The 19,761-nt window shown below is 33.6% G+C and overlaps 2 protein-coding genes across 4 annotated transcripts; both read right to left on the bottom strand.

The window, feature by feature from the left end:
- Window positions 1–1,145: 1,145 nt before the first annotated feature.
- Window positions 1,146–4,327, bottom strand: LOC132621789 (WUSCHEL-related homeobox 8). Its single transcript, XM_060336214.1, has 3 exons — window positions 3,931–4,327; window positions 2,204–2,725; window positions 1,146–1,552 (listed from the first exon to the last, which is right to left on the bottom strand). The coding sequence occupies exons 1-3, from the start codon at window positions 4,142–4,144 to the stop codon at window positions 1,467–1,469; spliced, it is 822 nt and encodes a 273-aa protein (XP_060192197.1). The 5' UTR covers window positions 4,145–4,327; the 3' UTR covers window positions 1,146–1,466.
- Window positions 4,328–13,330: 9,003 nt separating this feature from the next.
- LOC132621366 (uncharacterized) lies at window positions 13,331–19,064 on the bottom strand. 3 transcript variants are annotated; one of them, XM_060335600.1, is made up of 6 exons: window positions 18,774–19,064; window positions 17,612–17,780; window positions 17,026–17,105; window positions 14,773–16,449; window positions 14,486–14,654; window positions 13,331–14,145 (listed from the first exon to the last, which is right to left on the bottom strand). In XM_060335600.1, the coding sequence occupies exons 2-6, from the start codon at window positions 17,688–17,690 to the stop codon at window positions 13,514–13,516; spliced, it is 2,637 nt and encodes an 878-aa protein (XP_060191583.1). In that variant the 5' UTR covers window positions 17,691–17,780; window positions 18,774–19,064; the 3' UTR covers window positions 13,331–13,513. The 3 variants fall into 3 exon arrangements, with proteins under 3 accessions (XP_060191583.1, XP_060191585.1, XP_060191586.1); XM_060335602.1 differs by lacking the exon at window positions 18,774–19,064 and adding an exon at window positions 18,438–18,695; XM_060335603.1 differs by lacking the exons at window positions 17,026–17,105; window positions 18,774–19,064 and having other exon boundaries at window positions 17,612–17,752.
- Window positions 19,065–19,761: the final 697 nt, after the last annotated feature.

Genomic DNA, 19,761 nt, shown 5'->3' with positions numbered 1-19,761 from the left:
TCAAATCGAACCAAACTAACCCAACATTACATGTATTCAATTTTTAAAATATTTTATGCATAAAAATATTTATTTGTAATGTAATTTATAAATATTTCTTAATTTTTTTTTTTTGTAGTTTTTTAATCTATTATCATATTATTCAAGCTTGAAATTAGAATTTTGAAGGTGAATAGGTTTTATATCCTATGGATGTTATTAACTCATATAAAGTACAAACCAAAACCAACTCAACACTAATACTAACAAAAGAAATTTAATTTACCATTAGGAATGACAATAATGTAGGATATATCTCCTTTAGTTTTGCATAATTGGTTTAGAGAGTGAAAATACATTACTTAAGTTTTTTTTTCTTGTCATGTAATTAATACTTATTAGCCGTACTTATTTTAGGATGACTTAGTATTTTTAGATTATGGTCATTTTCTTTATGGCTTATTAATTAACAATATTTATTTTAATCGATTTTATTATCTTTTATTGAATATTTTAATACAATGTCATCACTCTTCTCACAGTTTGTGTTATTTTCTTATGAAACACTTTAATTACATAGTTGTATCTTACTAGGACTAAAAAAATATTTGAAGTAAAAGTTATATATTTTGTATCAAGACTATTTCGAAAACAACCCGAATAACCCGAGGTTGAAAAACCCGAATTTTATTGGTTTGGTTTGATATATAAATTTAAAAATCCAACGCAATTGATTTGTTTTGGTATTTAAAAAATCCGAACCAACCCGGTCCATGTACACCCGTAGCACAAATATTAACTTTGCTTGCAAGACTAAGGCAGGTATTTGTCTTCCAATTTCTCCTTTATCAGCTCGAATGGTTTCTGTTAAAAGAATAATGTATGTATATTCACTTTTCTCTCTTAGAAAATGCATAGATAATGTCGGTAAGATATTAGGAAAAAGGGACCAAAAAGTCAACAACCTTCTTTTTGGTTGAAAGAAGGCTCCTAAAAATGTATGTAACGGGTTGAACAGTGGGAATCCACTTAACATCTTTCTTTGAAATTCAGAACATGACCCTGCATCATGCAGAAACTTCACTCACAAGAAGGTTCCGGCCCTCTTTTCATGTACTGTTACTTCAAAAGTAAAAATTACAAAGCAAATGGAGAAATGAAAACGATTAAAAGAAACATTTTTGAACAAATTTATAACACTGTATTTCTACAAGCAGCCCAAGAAAAACAACCTTGTTTCAGAGGAAAATGATATGAATTGCTAAAGAGAGACAAAATATGCAAACACAGGAAAGTTAAAGTGCTTTAGTGGTTTAAACAGAGAGTACTATTTACTATATAGTTCCTATAAGCGTGGTCCATATAAGTACATATTTCCATACACAGAGACATCCTGTAATATAATCATCAATCAGTGGCTAACTGCAAGAGCAGCATAACTCCTAAATTTCTCAAACACTCATGAAACCCCGTTTCGAAATTGATAGTTAGCCGGTCATGTTGTAGTCTTCTGCATGTAGATATGGATGATAGCTCCCTGGCACTTCCATCTTTCCCATTAGCTGGTCCATTCCTGCATATCCGGTTTTATCACATCTAACTATCAAAATATATATAAAATAAATAATTATAGGTCAGCTACCTAGGGTCGGCTATATGAATCCTGAATAACAATTCTCCTTCCATTTGATCTAGGTGTTAGCCATGGGTGAATTTCATTAGTCCTGTTCTTCCACTGTTGTTTCTGGTGCATCGAGTTTGGACTAAGTTTGTAGTTGAAGACAAATTCTTCTATGGCTTTGAGGACTAACAAAGAGCTAATGGTAAGCGTATAAGAGATTGTTACGTTAGATAAAGGGAGTTGATGAAGTGTGCTAGAACAGGTGACAATTGCGACTATGACTATTGTACTTTAAAGTACAATAGTTTAAAATGCAGGTCGACAATGTTCTTCTTATCCCCGTGAAACGTCACACGAATGCAGAAAGTACAAAAGACTAAATGATTATGATTCGCTAAAAGTCTAAAACGCAGAATTTCACTCACCTAGTTCGTATCTATCACTATGACGACTGATTGAGAATTGAGACCCGAAGCAATTTTAGCTATGATTCATATTTAGAATTAGACAGAAAAGCACTTCCATTTATATCCAAATACAAAAGCATATGGCAGGACGCTGGTATAAACCAAAATGATGTTATAGGAAATAGAAGAAACATACTTGGATTTGACATTCCATAGAAGGACATTTGGCCATAACTTGCAGCAGGTTTTGAACTACCTTCTGATGGAAACATAGGCTCGGGTTTACTGGTTCGTGGATCTATTGAATGCATTCCAGAGCTCACTTCAGGGTTCTGATAGCCAAGGTCTTCAGCCATTGAAGTTGGCATGTGAGACTGCAGATCCTCTGGCTTTGTTTTCTTTTCATTAGGCGACTCAACCTCTGTCTCCACCTCTGATTCAGTGTTGTTTGTAGCTGCAACCTGTTGTTTCCTTTTTGATCGAGCACGCCTATTTTGAAACCAATTATACACATTTGTTTCAGAAATTTGGCCATGTTGAGATAACTCAGAAGTTATCTCTTTGATCTTCTGTTTGCTTGGAGTTCCATTGCCTTGTTCGAAAATTCGCTCAAGAATCTGAAGTTGCATAGGTGTTGGAGTCCAGCGTTGTCTGCCAGTGATTTTATGGCCAGCGGCTGTCACCAGTGGATCGCAGTACAAATTTCCTAGTCTGGCTCCTGAGATAGCAGGTACACATTTTGCTAACATTAGATGAATTTTCAAAAGTAGTTAAAGACTTGTGGACAATCATACAGAGAGAATACTACAGCAGCAAGTCAAATATATGGATGTTATGCACAATATATTAAGACCATTAATATATCAACAGCTTCTTGCATCTCGGTTAAAGTCAATTTCATGCCTAATTTGGTCCCTTTAGCAGGATGGCCTAAGCAAACCATTCAAATAACAATGATTCCACAATACAATCATTCATTCACTCTTTAGTTGAATGAAACAAAATACTAATATCTTGAACTATGGAAATGGCATTTTTATCATATACAAATTTGAAGAACCATGCGAAAGGAGAGTTTATAATCTGGTCGCCATTGAAATGTTCATCGAATAAAAATATATGAAACCTGAAGCCAGCGAAATACACCTAAATCCATGCATTGATCATTGCAATCAACTAAAATTTCAGCAGAGTCATGGATCATTGTAATACATTAAACTGGTACATTTTTTCAGGACCCTCATAATTAGAGGAGCCAAGGTTTATTGACCTGGTCATTTTGAAGAAGTGAAGCAAATGTGCTTTATTACACATCACTGCAGCTAATAAAAAAAATCTAAGCACTGAAGATCAGTTTTCAATTCTGTCTTTCTTACTCCAGATAAATTATCAGGTCTCAAAGGATTATATATATGGATGGGAAGAGTCAGAATAAACATAAAGAATCAATATGAGATTCTATACCAAAAGAAAAGAGATTCAAAACATTGAAAACAGAAAGAATCAATAGAATGAAATCCTATACCAAAAGGAAAGACAAGAGCTTAAAAAATTGAATAGGACTATTTGATTCTTTTTTACCAAGTAACCATAAATATTATGCAGGTAGAAAAGGTAATAAATTTGAAAAATGATTTCCTTTTTCTATTTTCCGTTAAGTTTTTGAACTTGATTCCTAGAGGGAAAAAACAAAAACATAAGAACACCATCTTGATGAAAAGAAGAGAGAACACAAAATTGATCCATTTTTCAGAGAATTCACAAAAAAGGGTCCAATTATATCACCATTATAATTAGTAAAATGAACCCTTTTTCGCTTATATATCAACCAACTACAAACTTGAAAACACCAAACATATATATATATATACACGAGCAATAATTGGAGAGAGAGAGAGAGAGAGAGAGATAAAGAAAAGGGACCAGCAAGATCGTGTTGTGTAGCCATGGATTTATGCAAATCAACAAGCTGTTCACAAATAGTAGCATAAACTGCTATTTGCTTCCTTAATACTTCCATTTGTTCATCAGTCATCACTTTCACAAACATCCCACCACCACTGTTCAACTCCTCCGCCGTCTGTGGTGGCCCCACTGGTTGTTGCTGTTGCTGTTGTTGTTGTTTTTCCCACTCCATAATTTCTTCTTCTTTTGGTTAATTCCTTAAAAGGGTCATCACAAAATTGAGACTTTTTTTGTTTTGTTTTGTTTGTGTGAGTTGAAGTAAACAGAGAGAGTAAAAGCAAGAGAAGAAAAGGGTAACGAGAAAGTAAAGCAAAAGCGGGAGAGAAGACTATAACACACACACACACACACACACACACACAGAGTAAAGACAAGATTTGGACGTATAGTGTATACCTGTATTAATATACACTCCTGTGGGTCCCATGTTATATTTTTTATTCTTCTTATTTACTATTTTCTCCGTCCCAATTTATGTGTCACCGTTTGAATTTTGTGATTCAATCGAGTCTTTCTTTTACCATAATTTTTCATACTCCGACAAACTTAATTTATATGATACTCTTTACTTTTTAGTCAGTTAAAAAAAGAATGTCACATTTTTATATTTAACCAAAATTTAACTCTAAAATTTTTATTTTATCCTTAATGAAATGATTTTTAGCCACAAAATTTTCTTTGACTTGTTTTAGGTCACAAAATTCAGAAGTCTTCCGTTCTTTCTTAAACAATTTGTCCATGCAAACTATATCACATATATTAGGACGAAGGGAGTATATCTTTTAAATATGTTGAATTGTAAATAAATGTGACTTATATATATATTTTTTTAAGTAGTTTTCAATATGTAAATTTTATTTCAAGAAACTTGAAGATTTCATGCCTAAATTTACTATCAAAATTAAATTATTTGACTGTTGAAATCTGAAAGGTGCTACGTAAATCGGGATAGAGACAGACTATACTACTGACGCTCCTAGTAATTAAAAATTGAAGGTCTTTTTTGGTTCTATTATTAGACTAGGAAAATAATAATTAGAGGAATGATTCTCTTGGGATTGAGGTACAGTGCTTTCACCCATAAACATGATATGATTTTCTTTCAGGAAAGGAATGGATCCTCAAATTTCTTGGTTATGTACCATGCCAGTTTTGGACGCTAATGTTCTCCTAATAATGGGCATAAGATTTGTTTTTTTTTTTTTTTTTTTTGAAGGTCTTGAATGATCTTTTCTATGATTTTGGGTAGCAGCAAATCCATGTGATATATATTCTCTCCGATTCAGTTTCTTATTAACTCCTCAAAAATGATATATTTAAAAAATAATTCAAAATACATCACATGTTTAAAATATAATTCAATTTTTTTTCAGGAAAGGAAAGGATTTTCATGTATCTTGGTGGATACCAAACAAAAGTTTAGAAGTTAATATTCATTGTAATATTAGGCACAAAGTCTGTTATTTGCTCTTTTTTTTTTTCTTTTTCTTTTTCGAATTTTGAACAACTTCTTTATAAATAATTTGAAGTAGCATCAGGTCTAGAACTTGGAGTTAGTGCATTAAAAAATAAAAACATTTACTGTATACCAAATGTACATTCTGATAAATATTTAAATTAAAGTTGCCACCAACAATCAATTAAGCATTTATAATTGTCTAAATGACTGACTTGTTGCTCAGTTGAAAAGAAATGTCCTGAGCACTTAGATAAACACTTTGATAAACATATTTGATCTTCACCGAGTCCATCATTTAGTATTTATTTTATTATATAAGAGTAATAAAAATCGTATTTTTTCAATTTGTTCAAATAAAAGTTATATCTGTACAGAATTCATTTGTTTATAATAAGCACCGCCTTTTACCAACAATGTGTCTCCTAAACCATTCAAGCTGATATAGTGCCATATGTTTTTTACTCAAATTTTAACGCGTGAAAACTCAAAATTACATATTTTTTTTCCTTTCAAACTTTCCTCTTTTTTGCCTTTCCCCCATCTTCCATGGCCGACCAAACTAAGCTATTTGACAATCAGACGAATTCAATATCTTTAGTTTAAACTTTGCCCTTGTATAAGAAATATATTAATGTGTATAAAAATTATAAGTTTAGAATTTAGTTACTAACAACTGGCCGCTATTTTAAAATTTAGAATTCATAAAATTTTAATTCTGAATCCGTTTCTGAGGCCGACCTTCTTCGACATAATAGAGCTAGATGCGATCACCGACATTACTCATTTTTCAGTCCAATAATGTAAAATGAGAATTCTAATTAAAATTATTTTTTAAAGGTAACATCTTTTTTTGAATAAACTTAAAAGAAGTGTGTCACACAAGTTGAGAAAAATGATGTACTTTTTCCGTTTCAATTTGTTTGTCTTAGTTGACTCGACACGAAATTTAAAAAAATAAAGAAGACTTTAGAATCTTATACTCTTAAATTGCATATGTGTATAGTATAACAAACCCTTTGCATTTTGTGGTCATGTAGGATATTGAGTTATTTGGTACCTATTGTTGGTGGGAGGTGGGAGGTGGGAGGTGGTAGGTATTTCGTGCAGTGACGGAGCCAGAATTTTCATTAAGGAGGTTCAAAACTAGAAAGAAATAAATATACGAAGAGTTAAGGGGGTTTAGAATCTACTATATCTACATAAAAAATAATTTTAAACTTGCACATATAAGTAATATTTTGCCGAAGGGGGTTCACCTACCTAGCTCCGCCCTTGATTCCGTGACATTAGTCAAGGTGCGCGCAAGCTGGCCCGAACACCGTAATTATGCTACTATGTTCAGATTCCATCAGAGACGAAAACATACACTATGTGATTTTTTCCATATGTCCTAGCTTTGGTGGGCAAAGTATCCTGATACCTGTTGCTCACGAGAGGTGGCAGATATCTCGTGAAATTAGTCGAGGTACGTGCACTAAGGTTATCAAAAAGAATTTGACATGTAAGATATTGAATGCAAAGAGCTACTAAATATAGAAAGTGATGTTTTAAAAAAAAAAAAAAATATAAGGAATGTAAGATAAATAAATTGAAATTGAGAGAGTACTAAATTTTCAATTAGTTCTATCAATTTTGAGGCATTCACTCATAACTGTACTTCAATGTAATGCCCCAATGGGTAGTAACCCGGAACAATTAAATGGCTTAAATGCCATAAACTCTAATGTATTTATGTAGTTTATATGTTAATATATTAGTAGTGTCTATTTCAAAAAAAAAAAAAAAAGAGTACTACAAAATTATTTTTCTTTTGATGTTTATTTTGGGTTGTTTGATCCATCCTTTTGCTTGTGGATTAGGCTATATATTGTCATATGTCAGAGAGTGAATGTTTGAACATTAGCGCACGCCAAAGCCGGACGGTCGGTTCTGACACTACTCTCGAACTACTGCACTTTTCTAACACAACTTCAGGTGTTAACTTTCTAGTGTTAATGTTCAGGAAGATTACCAATGATGACTCACCACCTTAATTACCGAGACAAATTTAATGTGCCTTTTAGTTTACTTCCTCCATCCTAAATAAGTGTTGTTTTAACAATGAATTTGTACAAACATAACAATCGATTTAAAAGTTTAAGATAAAATTAATATATATTCTTTTCAACTGTCTCTTATATTAAAGAACTATTTTTTTTAATAGTGTTTAATTTTCTGAAAATATCTAATAAATCGGAGTAGTTTAGTAAACTATATAAATTGTATTTATTAACTTCTTAATTGATATGAAATGAGCTAAAACAATACGACTTATTTAGTGACCGATGGAGTATTACTTATTCCAGTCTATCATTGTAGATGATCTTAATGGAGTAAAAGTAATTCTTAATAGGAGTATAATACTTTCTCCGATTGGAAAAGAGTGTCTACTTAGCTTTTATTTTTTTATTCAAAAAGAGTGTTCACTTGCCATATTTTTTCAAATTTGTCATTATTAAGTGTTAAGGGACCAAATTCCAATATCTATTTCATTAAAAATAACTTAGTCAAATAATCTATTTTTGCTTAGAAATATGTATTTTCTTAAGCGTATGCAAATGATTAAATGAACACTTTTTTAAACGAAAGGAATAACTTTCTATAGCCTATTAAATAAGAAAATAATGTAATTCCTTTTGCATCATTAGTAAATTCCTTACCAAATTCTTCTAACTATTAGTCTCTTTTTGTCTTCTATATGTTGTCCTAAAGGTGTATTTATTTAGTAGGAAAAAGGGTGAAAAATATAAAAGAACAGGGAAAGGTCGACGCCTGTCCATCAACACCCCCGCGAGACGCGGCAAATTTGCCGCCAATTTATGAGGCACGTTTTCTTCTTTATAAATACTACTACCCCACCTGTGACATGGACCTCTCCTTCTATCAATTTCTTCTCTCCTGTTTTCTTTTTTCTTTCTTTCTAACTCACCTTCAAGAACATATTTATTTTGAGCCTGTTTAAGTGACCTTATAACTTATGTCTTACTTCCTCCCAATAAAAAAAAAAAGTCCACTTAGCTATTTGCACATCCCTAAGAAAATACTAACTCCTAGATAAAAATAGGTAATTTAACTAAACTATCCCTAATTAAATAGGCATTGAGATTTGATCATATAACACTAATAGGGGTAAATATGGAAAAACAAGGTTAATTTTTTCTTGATTTGCTAAGTGGACTCTTTTTTTGATCCAAGAAAAAAAGGCTAAGTGAACTCTTTTTTTGATCCGGAGGGAGTATAAGCATAAAAGGTGTGCATAATTAGGATAAATCCAAAATTTAACTGAAACCCGAATATTTTGGACTTATATTTTGAAATTTTCAGTTTCTGGATTGCATTTCGGATTTAATTTATTTTTTTTTAATTTTTTTTGAATCGGATTTGATTTGAAACTTCGAACATCGAATTTCTTATATTGTATGTTTAGCCCACCGACTATCCATTAGATATAAGCGCATTACCTATATGTTTATTAATAAATCATATATACCCTACTCATTACACATCAACTATATTCAAGAATATTACTAAGTTCAATATGTTTGAATTTGATAATTTTAAAGATGACTACTTTTTAGATTTTCTTTTTGTTTCATTGTCAATATATTCTATGTATGAGATGATTTTACTAAATTGAACTTGTTAATTCATAGGACCAGTGCTTCCGTTGCATCCTTGGTATGATTTTATTGCTCGTATACTTTATTTATATGATTGTGATTGCAACGAGAAACTATATATTAAGGAAATTTGGTATGAATATTTTATTTGGTTGCTCATTTTGTAAGAAGAAGAAGAAGAAGCAATTCAATTTATCGGCCGAATCGAAAATTTAAAATATCCAAATTGATGTAATGAAACCGAATTTAAAAAAAATTGATCCAATCCAAACATATTTGGATCGAATTTGGATTACATTTTGCGAAATCCGAAAATCGAAATTATAATCCGAAATGTGCTAAACCCAATCCGATCCGGCCGATGACTGCATAAGTCATAAGCTAGAATCATAATTTATGACTTTTGGCTTATTTTTATTATTTTGACTTAAAAATAAGTGTTTAAAAATATATTTTTTATCTTACTCAAATACTATAAAAATACTTAAGAACTATTTTGGCTTAAAAACACCTAAAATAAGCCATTCCAAACATGCTCTTGTTTAAATGCTTCTTCTTCTACTTCTCTTTTCCCAAGTAGTTTTAGACTGTTATTTGATTCCCCGATTATTTAGAGTAAGTATTTCATACATTGTTGTATTAAATTTGATCTAAAAGTATTTATTTTGAGATGAAGAGCAGAGGGAAGCCCAGTACCCAAAAGCATCCTGTATTAGCATAATGATATTCTTTAAAAAATATTTCATCTCAAAAGAAAAAAGAGAAAAGAAGAATTTGGGCGAGGGAAGTTGTCCACTAATTATATGTACGTGAACCACATCACAAACTCAAAAGTTCATGGCATCACATGTAAAAGTGCACATGCACAACCTTCTCTCTGTTTGTATTTTCATTTTTATTATTGTTGAATGAAGGCTAATTGAATTTAGAACATAATGCCAAATCCGTTAAGCAAAAACAAAAAAGAGTAAACCAAGTCAATACGAATCTAATTTAAGTACATGTGAACTTCTGTTGATACTATTCGTCAAAATTCTCCTCTCTTGATGTGTATCATATATTTTTTTCCTAGCTTAAATTTAATAGAAGAAATTTCAATTGCAATCGCCAACTCAAGAGAATCTTTCGATAGAAAGCGCGTAATCCTTTTAGTGGATTTACTTAATTCGAATTCAAATTAATTAATCCAATAACTAAAAAGACCACAACCTTCTTTTCCTTCGTTTTTCTTAGTTAATATTGAATTGAGGTGTCGCCAGAGTGGATCTAAAGCATAATATACGAGTTCACGGAAACAATAGATTTGGCCCAGACACTATATATATACATTAAGAAATTCATTAATCCACTAAAAAAAATAGAAATTATGACATTTGTCACTCCTTAGTCGCTAAATAGCTCGTAGGTAACTAAGATTTTTAATACTATGTCTACGAGGTGATATTGAGCTTGTATATCGCTAAATAGCTCGTAGCTAACAAAGATTTTTAATAATCCGTCTTGAAATAGAATTAGCGACAGATTTTTGTCGCTTAGCAACATATGCTGACTGTCACGAATTTCTATTTTTCGATAGTGAATATTTATAAATATTTAATTATGAACTCATATGCTGTATGGAGCGGAGTGTTGGTCAGTTAAGAACTCTCACGCACAGAAGATGAAAGTAGCGGAGATGCGGATGCTGCGATGGATGTGTGGACATACTAGGAGAGATAGGATAAGAAATGAAAACATTCGAAACAAGGTGGGAGTGGCCTCTGTACAGGATAAGAAGCGGGAAGCGAGATTGAGACGCTTCGGGCATGTGCAGAGGATATGCGCGGAGGCTCCAGTACGGAGGTGTGAGAGGTTGGCTATGGATGGTTTTAGAAGAGGTAGAGGTAGGTCGAAGAATTATTGGGGAGAGGTGATTAGACAGGACATGGCGCAGGTCCGACTTACCGAGGACATGACCTCCTTAGATAGGAGATTACGGAGGTCACGTATTAGGGTACAAGGTTAGTTAGTAGTTGGGTGTTTTTCTACTTATCCTTGCATATTGATAGTTGTAGTATTACTCTTGTAGGCCCTTGTGTTTAATAGTAGTTTGCCATGTCTTGTTATAATGCTTTGATTTGCTTGTTCCTTTTTTTACTACGTCGTCCTATTATCTTGAGTTATTACTGCTTATTGTTATTGATAATTTTTCATCTCTCTTTGAGTCGGGGGTCTATTGGAAATAACCTCCCTACCCGTCAAAAGGTAGGGGTAAGGTCTGCATACACTCTACCCTCCCCAGCCCCCACTTGGTGAGATTTTCCTGGATATGTTATTGTTGTTATATTTAATTATGTACTCAATTATTATTATTATTATATATTAATATTGAGTTTGCTAAAGGTACCCATAAATTTGAAATTCTAAATCTGCCTTCGACTTCACCTCGAGTTCCCTTTCTTTTTTAGGGAAGAAAAGAAGCACCGCCGACGTGTCATGTGCACCTCCACGGCGTCGCCGTGTCACATGGCTAGGCCGGTCACCTCGTTAATTAAATTAAATAAATTGATGGGAGAAAGAGAAAAGGAGTGTGCAAAATTCTGTGGAGTCTGCTCCGAAAATGACTAGCTACCACACATTAACAACACTGTTTCAACTTTCCAAGACAAACGCGACATTCAAAGTTTCCCAATTTGGACAGCTTATTTTTGACAACATGTCCATCAGGAAAAAAAGCTGTTTCATTTCTCTGAAAGTTAGTCCTCTTATCTTGAAAATTTTGTTGGTATTGTTGGAAATTCGGGATAATAAATTATTTCTCTATTTTAATTTATGTGATATAATTTGATTAAACACAAAATTAAAAAAAAATAAAAAATTGAAACTTATGATCTATTGAAAATTTTGTTGGTATTGTTGGAAATTCGGGACAATAAATTATTCCTCTGTTCTAATTTATGTGATATAATTTGATTAAACACAAAATTTTTAAAAAAAATATTTTCGAAACTTATGATCTAAAACAATTCATAGATATTTGTGTTATTATAAATTATTTCATTAAGAGTAAAAAAAAAAGGTTTTAAGTTAAATTATTTCTAAATATAAAAATATATTATTCTTTTAGATAGATTAAATTGAAAGTGTATCACATAAATTGAAACTGAGACAATAATTCGTATGGAAGATAAATGGACGAAGGTATTGTTTTTTAATTCTCTAACCTTGACTAAAATAATATAGCTATAGTGAGTACATAATTATTTGTTGGTACTTTCTAGTATGCATCTGATTTTTGTACATGTATCATATTTAATTAGTATATACTTTTCTCGTGAGCCTTGAATTCTAATCTTTTGAGATTAGCCCAAGGTCCCCACCCAGATTCTTTAGGATAGAAGTAAAGAAATTAATCTCAAGGAGTAGAATTGATGAGATTTAGTTTTCCTATCAATTGAATTAGCTTTTGTTAAGATAAAATCGATACACAAATTAGAAAAACAAAGATAGAGAGAGTATTTTGTTTTACTTAGATTTGGAATCATATCAATGCTGAAAAGTTAGTTCTTTCGGCTAGTTAAAGGTAAGTCCAAATATTTTCCAATGCCCAAGTTTTATTTGGTGTCCATGTCCAACATTGCCAAGTCATGAAAGAGCTTTTCATTGAACCTGTTGGCGAAGCATGGACCGCCAGCTTGTGATTTGCAACTCCCCAAGATTGTGAACCATTACCTAATATTTGGTCTTATGCCTTCTCTCTCTCTCTCTCTCTTTTTTTTTTTTTGACTGGACCAATGGTCTTAATCTTAATCTTCTTGCAAGAGGAGAAACAAAACAAGGCGTTTCCTTTTTGCTAGAGCATTATGAGCGTTGGCCGTTTTGCGATTAAATGTTTGTATGTGAGCTATACTCCACAAGAGTCAAATGGAAGTATGACCTTGTCTTGCCGTTTGATCTCTTTTTCCGTGTGATTAGAAATGCTCGGTGATAATGTGACCAACTTTTCTTGCAACACACCTAGCGTAGTCAGCACCAACCGTATTCGGGCAACGAAGCTTACACTCATCCAGAGCATGTTATGGAGTGCTAAATTGTAGAATCTCTACTCCATTTTGAGGATCATATAAAACAAACAAGCAAAAAAGAAAAGAGAGAGTGATTAGAAGTAGAGTTAGGATACAAAGGTTATCTGACACTTCAGAATGTTGTATAATGACAAACAAATAACTTTTATGCCTAAACTAATAATTTACAACGAATATCACCAGATCAAACCACATTATGAACAAATGTATCCAACACTAGAAAGACTGCACATTACAATTTCTGTAAATCAAACACACTCTACTTTAGGCAGATAAACATTTTGCATGTCTTATGCCCCGGCCACTCAGAAGTTCCAAAACTTCTTCATTACATAAAAACGAATAAGAGAAAAAAATAATTATGACAACATATCATTGACCATTTCTTGAATAAGGTCACCAATAATCTGGCATTCCATGTCTTTACCTAGAGCATTAATATCTTCGTCGATCAATCCGGACCAAGGGGTGGAACTCAAGTCCCTGGCCACTATATTGTCAAGGGATTGAGATGTTCTATCCCATGGAGGGTGAACAAAAACACCAACAATTTCCCATACGCGTTCCAATAACTTCTTTCCCTGAAGAGGTCGTGGCACTGGGCCGACAGCACTTTTCAAGAACTTAGACATTGTGGAAGATACTCCAAGTACACTTGGAAGTGCTTCATTCAGCATGTCACACAATAACTTGTGATTTATCTTCTCTAATTGATCCTTAGTATACCCTTCTTCATCCTTTGTCAGTTGCTTGTAATTGGACTCTTCTACGTCTTCAAAAACTTGGTTGCTGATAGGCTTTCCAAGTGGATCCCATCTTGATATATATTTATCACGCGAACCATCATATAGACCTGAAGCAACAAGCAGGTCTCTAATGTATGCCTCGGCTTGGTCTTCAATCTCCAACATCTCCTCTTCAACTGGCTGCTCATCGATCATGGTCTCCTCAGAGTCATAAGTATCTAGTTGATTCAGTTTCCTCCTTAACTCTGTCATGTAAAAAATAAAATAGCAACTTCTTTTAGAGTTCCATGTAGTTATACATTTTCAAGATAGAGCAATAAAAAACCCAATTATATTGCAATTAAGAAAGGTGCTAAGTCAGAGAGCAAGGGCAGATACAACTCCATAAATATAATCTATGTGGTTATTTATTGCATGCACATGATGAGGGACAAAAATCCTGTCAGGCGAATATTATGTAATATGGTGACAGCAACATGGTTAGAATTTCTTAGTCTGTTTCACCGGAAACATGATCTTGCCTACAATGAATTCAAAAGAAAGAAAAAAAACATGATTGAGGATACTAGAATCTTTTACTAATACCGTTCAGATTAGAGCTTATCTCTCTGAAAACACGGGGCATTTCACTATCATCCAGTGGAGGTACATCAGAGATTGATGATGGGGTGAAGTAGTCTGTTTGCCTCCAGTATTCTTCGTTGACACTACTACATACCGATGCAGGACTCGGTGGAACTTCAGTGGGATTTTCCTACAACCAAATAATATCCATAGTTAGATGTATTGATAAATCAGCATCATTCAGATATATTTAGTTTCAATTCTTCTGGAAGAGTGTAAAAATGAAAAGGGCTATTTAGGCTCCTTACTTGTCTTTCATAAAAACTTGGTGTACCAGTTGGTGGGCTTGGAAAATCTTTCATGAGATTGTATGTTTGTCCATGTGGTTCCTCCCAAGAATGAACTTTTCTACCGAAGAGCCTTCCCTTAAGTATGAAACTATAACTAAAGTTGGTAACTTTTCGCCTGAGGTTGAATTTCTCTTTTTGCCGTTTTTTAACATTCATTGTGGCCTTTTCAATAGCTTCATGCTGTCTTCTAATATGGGCCCCTGTCAGCATATGTCTATCCTCTAGGAGAAGCTTTCCAAATGATGTCCTGGACACAGGAGCTGACACAGATCTAATTAGGCTCCTAGGAGATAGTTCCTGGTCAAGCATGTCATTGCCATGATCCCGTCTAAAAGATCTGCTGTGCATGTCTAATTCATCTTTCATATTGTCCAAATTGGTTGCTTTATCTCCCGTATTAGAAGTATGCCTCATTTCTTCAAAACTGCACTTTTCTTTATTCAGTTCCGTTGATTGAGAGCTTCCACGAGCAAGCCTGTGAATACCATGAGATGTTTCTTGCTTGAGGACATTCCTCAACCTTTCTGTCAAAAATCGCCTTGTATCTCTATTGACAAACTCAGGAGAACTCGCCCCATCGGATTGAATATCACTTCTATAAGACCTGGTGGATTCTGATCGAGGTAATGTTATTTCGAAGTCCCTAGTAACACTCTCCCTTGCATGTTTTGCAATAGATTGAGCTATTTGCTTCGCATCTAGTGACCTTTCACTATAAGGGGTCTCAATTCCTCCACCTCTGACAGTAATGCTCCTTTTGGATCTCTTTCCTTGCAATTCACAGTTCAGTCGTTCCTTGACCTCCTCAAGAAATTCTTCTATACTACCTCTGTCTTCAGAAATGCCTGGAGAACTGGCCCATGAATTCTCGTTAGTCCCCATCCTTTCAGGACCAGGCCTCAGAATTACTATCTTTGTAGGAGGATGCTGCTGAAAATCGGGTTTTATAACTTCCCTTACACAGTTAGTCTTGTTTTGTGCAGGTACAGGAAATTCAGTTATATTTTTCTGATGCTCCAAAAGGCCTCTTTCCCGGGGATCCACTGTTACTATATGCCCTTTAAGCTGTGTAGGGTTCTCCGTAGCTGCAGTTCTCATTGAATTTGCATAAAGAGTCAACTTTTCCTTGTTCAGGCTTTGTTGTGCTAGCCATTGACTTGGACTGGTGCCATGTTCAACAAACTTTGAACATTCCTTGAACCTTGCTGCTTGCCATGCTTCAAAATCTTTTTTGAACTTTTGTAGTTCCTCCTCCTGAGGATGTTCTCGAGGTTTATATTTGTTCGGTTTTCGGCTATCACTCTGTCGGTCAGAATTACACGCTTCATCATGGTTAAAGGGAATTGAAATTTTCTGTCTGGAGGATTGGTTTGCATGATCGATGGAAACCTTCCTCAACCATTCCTCTTTGGGATTGTTCCCATCCCTCATTTCATTCTTTTTCTCAACCAGCCTTGCTAATGGTCTTCTTGTATCTAATGGTAATGTATCCACTCCCATTAGACGAGCCACCACACTAGGTGCATTATGTCCTGTGTTTGGTCTTCTAGTTATTTCTTCGCTGATCAGTTTCTTCATTGGAGCCTCGTTCCCATAAAAGTTCTTCTCTGGCCAGTCAATCATGTGATAAGTGCACTGCATACAAATGTGGGATGAATTTGCATAAGATCAATCAAGTAAGAAAGAATCATCTAACTCTCAGGACAATTCAGAAGCCTGATTTAATTATTGCAACTTACCAAATAATACATGAAGGTTTTGAGATGCCAGAAGTTGGGAAATCAATAAAGTGAAGATTAGAAGAAAATACATGATGCACATCATTTAAGTTCAATAGTGACGGTGTTTTCTAAGTCAAGACAAACGAAAAGAAGAATAACATGGTCCTACTTCATATTTCTTCCTTCCAAAAGCAGCAACCCCTATGGAACCTTATGCATCAGAAAAAAAAGAAAGAGCATTGTTACAAAATTAATACATAATTTCGAGTAGCAGCCATGGAGTCTTTGTCATCCTGAACTTGCAAACTCTGCACACTCTATAAGACCATAGTTACGAGGATTACATGGGTCTGGAGAAATTCTAGACCCCAGTTTATAGCTGTTTTATCAAATAGAAATATGTCCTAATCTTTTCTTTCAAGGCTCGACATGCTAATACTAGTCCAACATCAGTTAAGAAAATTCGAAGATGACATAATAAAACTTCTACCCGTTGTTTTTCCCCTTCAGCGCAGAACCTTTGAGAAGCTTCAACTGGAAGATCCAAGCTATTTCTAGGAGTATCTAAGCCTGCACAATAGATGAATGTATCATCATATTTCCAGTTGGTCTTTAGAAGAAAAAGTAATTGAAAAGGCCACAACACAATGTCCCCTCTGTCTCAATTTTATTGTGATATGGTGCTTATATATGGAAATTACTACACTTTCTTCGTATTGCAGTAGTTGCTAGAGTAGAAGCAGAAGCCATTGAGCTTCAGAATTTGAATGATAATTCTGTTGACTAAGCTATTAATGACCATGAACTTAACGAAAATTAGTTCTGGATTCTCGCTGACCCTTCAAGAGTTCATTCATTTGGACATGTCATTTAGGAGATAAATGGAGAAAGGGAAGGGCGATAGCAAGAAGAGTGTGGCAAAAGAGTTTGATCATCAACTTCTTTACAAATTAGTCAAAATTCTGATCAACTCAGATGTACCAAAATCAGGATTTGTAACGAGATAACACCTTGCAATCATTACTAGCTTCCACAATGTCATGCTCGTGATTCAACTAGTGAACAAAAGCACTTACCGCCATGCCTTTTGTGTGAAAGAAACTTCTTAGCCATCCCTCCTTGATCAAAATCAATGAGGTCCAACAAGCTTCCCATGCAGCACAATCCCAACTGGTACAATAATCTCAGAGAGCAAGCTCCATCTCATCACATGAAACCAAAAACTTGCTATACCTTCTCCACACCCTGCAAACACAATACGATCAAACGATGATCTTTTCCAAGCAAACAGCACGTCCAAAGAAAGGGGGATTATTAATACAGAAAAAATCACTTAGCATGCTTATTGAGGGATAAACTAACTGATACCCTATTCATAAACTGAGGCTTTTTTGGGATACTTTAACTATTCATTAAACATGATAGAAGGAGCAAATAATTCCAATTCATATCACAGCTACTTATATTCTTGAAGGCCCCTCACAGATTTCCGCCATTAAAATTACTAATTTAGGTAAACTAACTGGGGATATTCTCCGTGAGACCACAAAACTTATAGCATGGGAAAAAACAATAAAACCCCAACACAAATGGTTATGCCTGAAACTTAATATTTTACATATCCATATGAGACTCCTGATCTGATTCAACAAAGAACAATTACTTATGTCCATTAGTGTTCACATTATAGACTGATCTAGTAAATATTTCATAATTCAGCAAACAACTTTAGCAGATTCATCTCAATTATAGAAAAAAAGTGATTATGAAATAACACAGTGGCAGCCATAGATGCACAGAATAAACAGTTAGAAGAAAAGAAACTGAAAAAAACAGATATGGAAAGCAGAGAAAAATCCAACTCATAATTCATTCTCTTCAACAATACATGACAAGATTTACCCAAAGCAGAATTAGACAGCCATCTTCACAGTTAGATTAATTTCAACATAAAATTCAGCAACCCAATGTTATAAAAATCAGAACTTTGCATTCTGGAATTTTTTTCACATAAGGACCGGAGAAGGGTACAAGTCAAATCAAGCTTTTAATAACTTTCCTCGTGATCATCGATCCAATAACAAGAAAATAATAATGAGAGAGAGAGAAAAGCAAAAGAACAAAGCATCATGTCAACTTTTTATAACCAAGATAAACTGACAGACAATACTGTACACAAGTATTTTTCAAGATTGTTGAAATATTGTGCTAGACTATTTTGCAAGATTGTCAACTCACCGTTTAAAATGCTCAAATGTGAACACAAGTAAAATGGCAAAAGTGGGAAAAAAGGCTAAGGAATTGGATGTAACAGAAGAATGTGTATTGACAGAAAGGAACTGGCAAGAAAAGGTGATTGTAAGAGCTGGAGTTGACGAAGAAGAATAAACTGGAAAGGAGACTACTAGCAAATGAGATAGAAAGAAATAATACAAGGACGATAATTAATGAACAGAAGAAGGCAAATGAGATAGAAAGAAATAATACAAGGACGATAATTAATGAACAGAAGAAGGCAAATGAGATAGAAAGAAATAATACAAGGACAATAATTAATGAACAGAAGAAGAAAAAGTAGTACAGTAACTACTTTTAGCATGAGACTCCATCTCTGGAAAACAACACTCTTCAAAAAGCTAACTTCCTTCTTGTCTCTCTGGTTTTCTATTTATTTATTCTGATCTTAATTTACGTGTCATTTTTTGCTTTTCAAAAATTAATTTAATTAATCTAATTCTTCTCATATCAAAATGCATTTTAAAATTTTTGTTAGAGTTTACATAATCTGAATTTCGTAAATTGATAAATGTCACATAAATCGGGACAAAAAAAGTTTTTTTCTTTATTACTCTGTCATTCCAAATATCACAATATATGACAATCTTTTCATTTTGAGATATTTGAAGATGTGAGAGACCAAATTTGCCAATACTATTTTATATAACTTTTACATCTTTTGATTGATCAAATTTCAGTTTTAATATAATTTTTGGGTTAATTTTCCAATATTACTTTTGTATTAATTTATATATGATATGAAAGTCAAATTAGTATTATAATGTTGTGTTAATATTCAGTTTTTCCTTGTTAATGGAGCTGTTTTGGTTTTGAATCAAGTGGCACGTCCTCAAGATATTCAACCAACCAACACCCCCACCCCCACTACTACATCACCACCAAAAAATATCATGAGTAACTGATAAATAGTGTAAATATGTAGTAAAAG

The sequence above is a fragment of the Lycium barbarum genome, chromosome 12 (assembly GCF_019175385.1).
Source record: "Lycium barbarum isolate Lr01 chromosome 12, ASM1917538v2, whole genome shotgun sequence".
In the NCBI taxonomy this organism is placed as follows: Eukaryota; Viridiplantae; Streptophyta; class Magnoliopsida; order Solanales; family Solanaceae; genus Lycium; species Lycium barbarum.
This window is presented reverse-complemented; position numbering and strand designations above follow the sequence as displayed.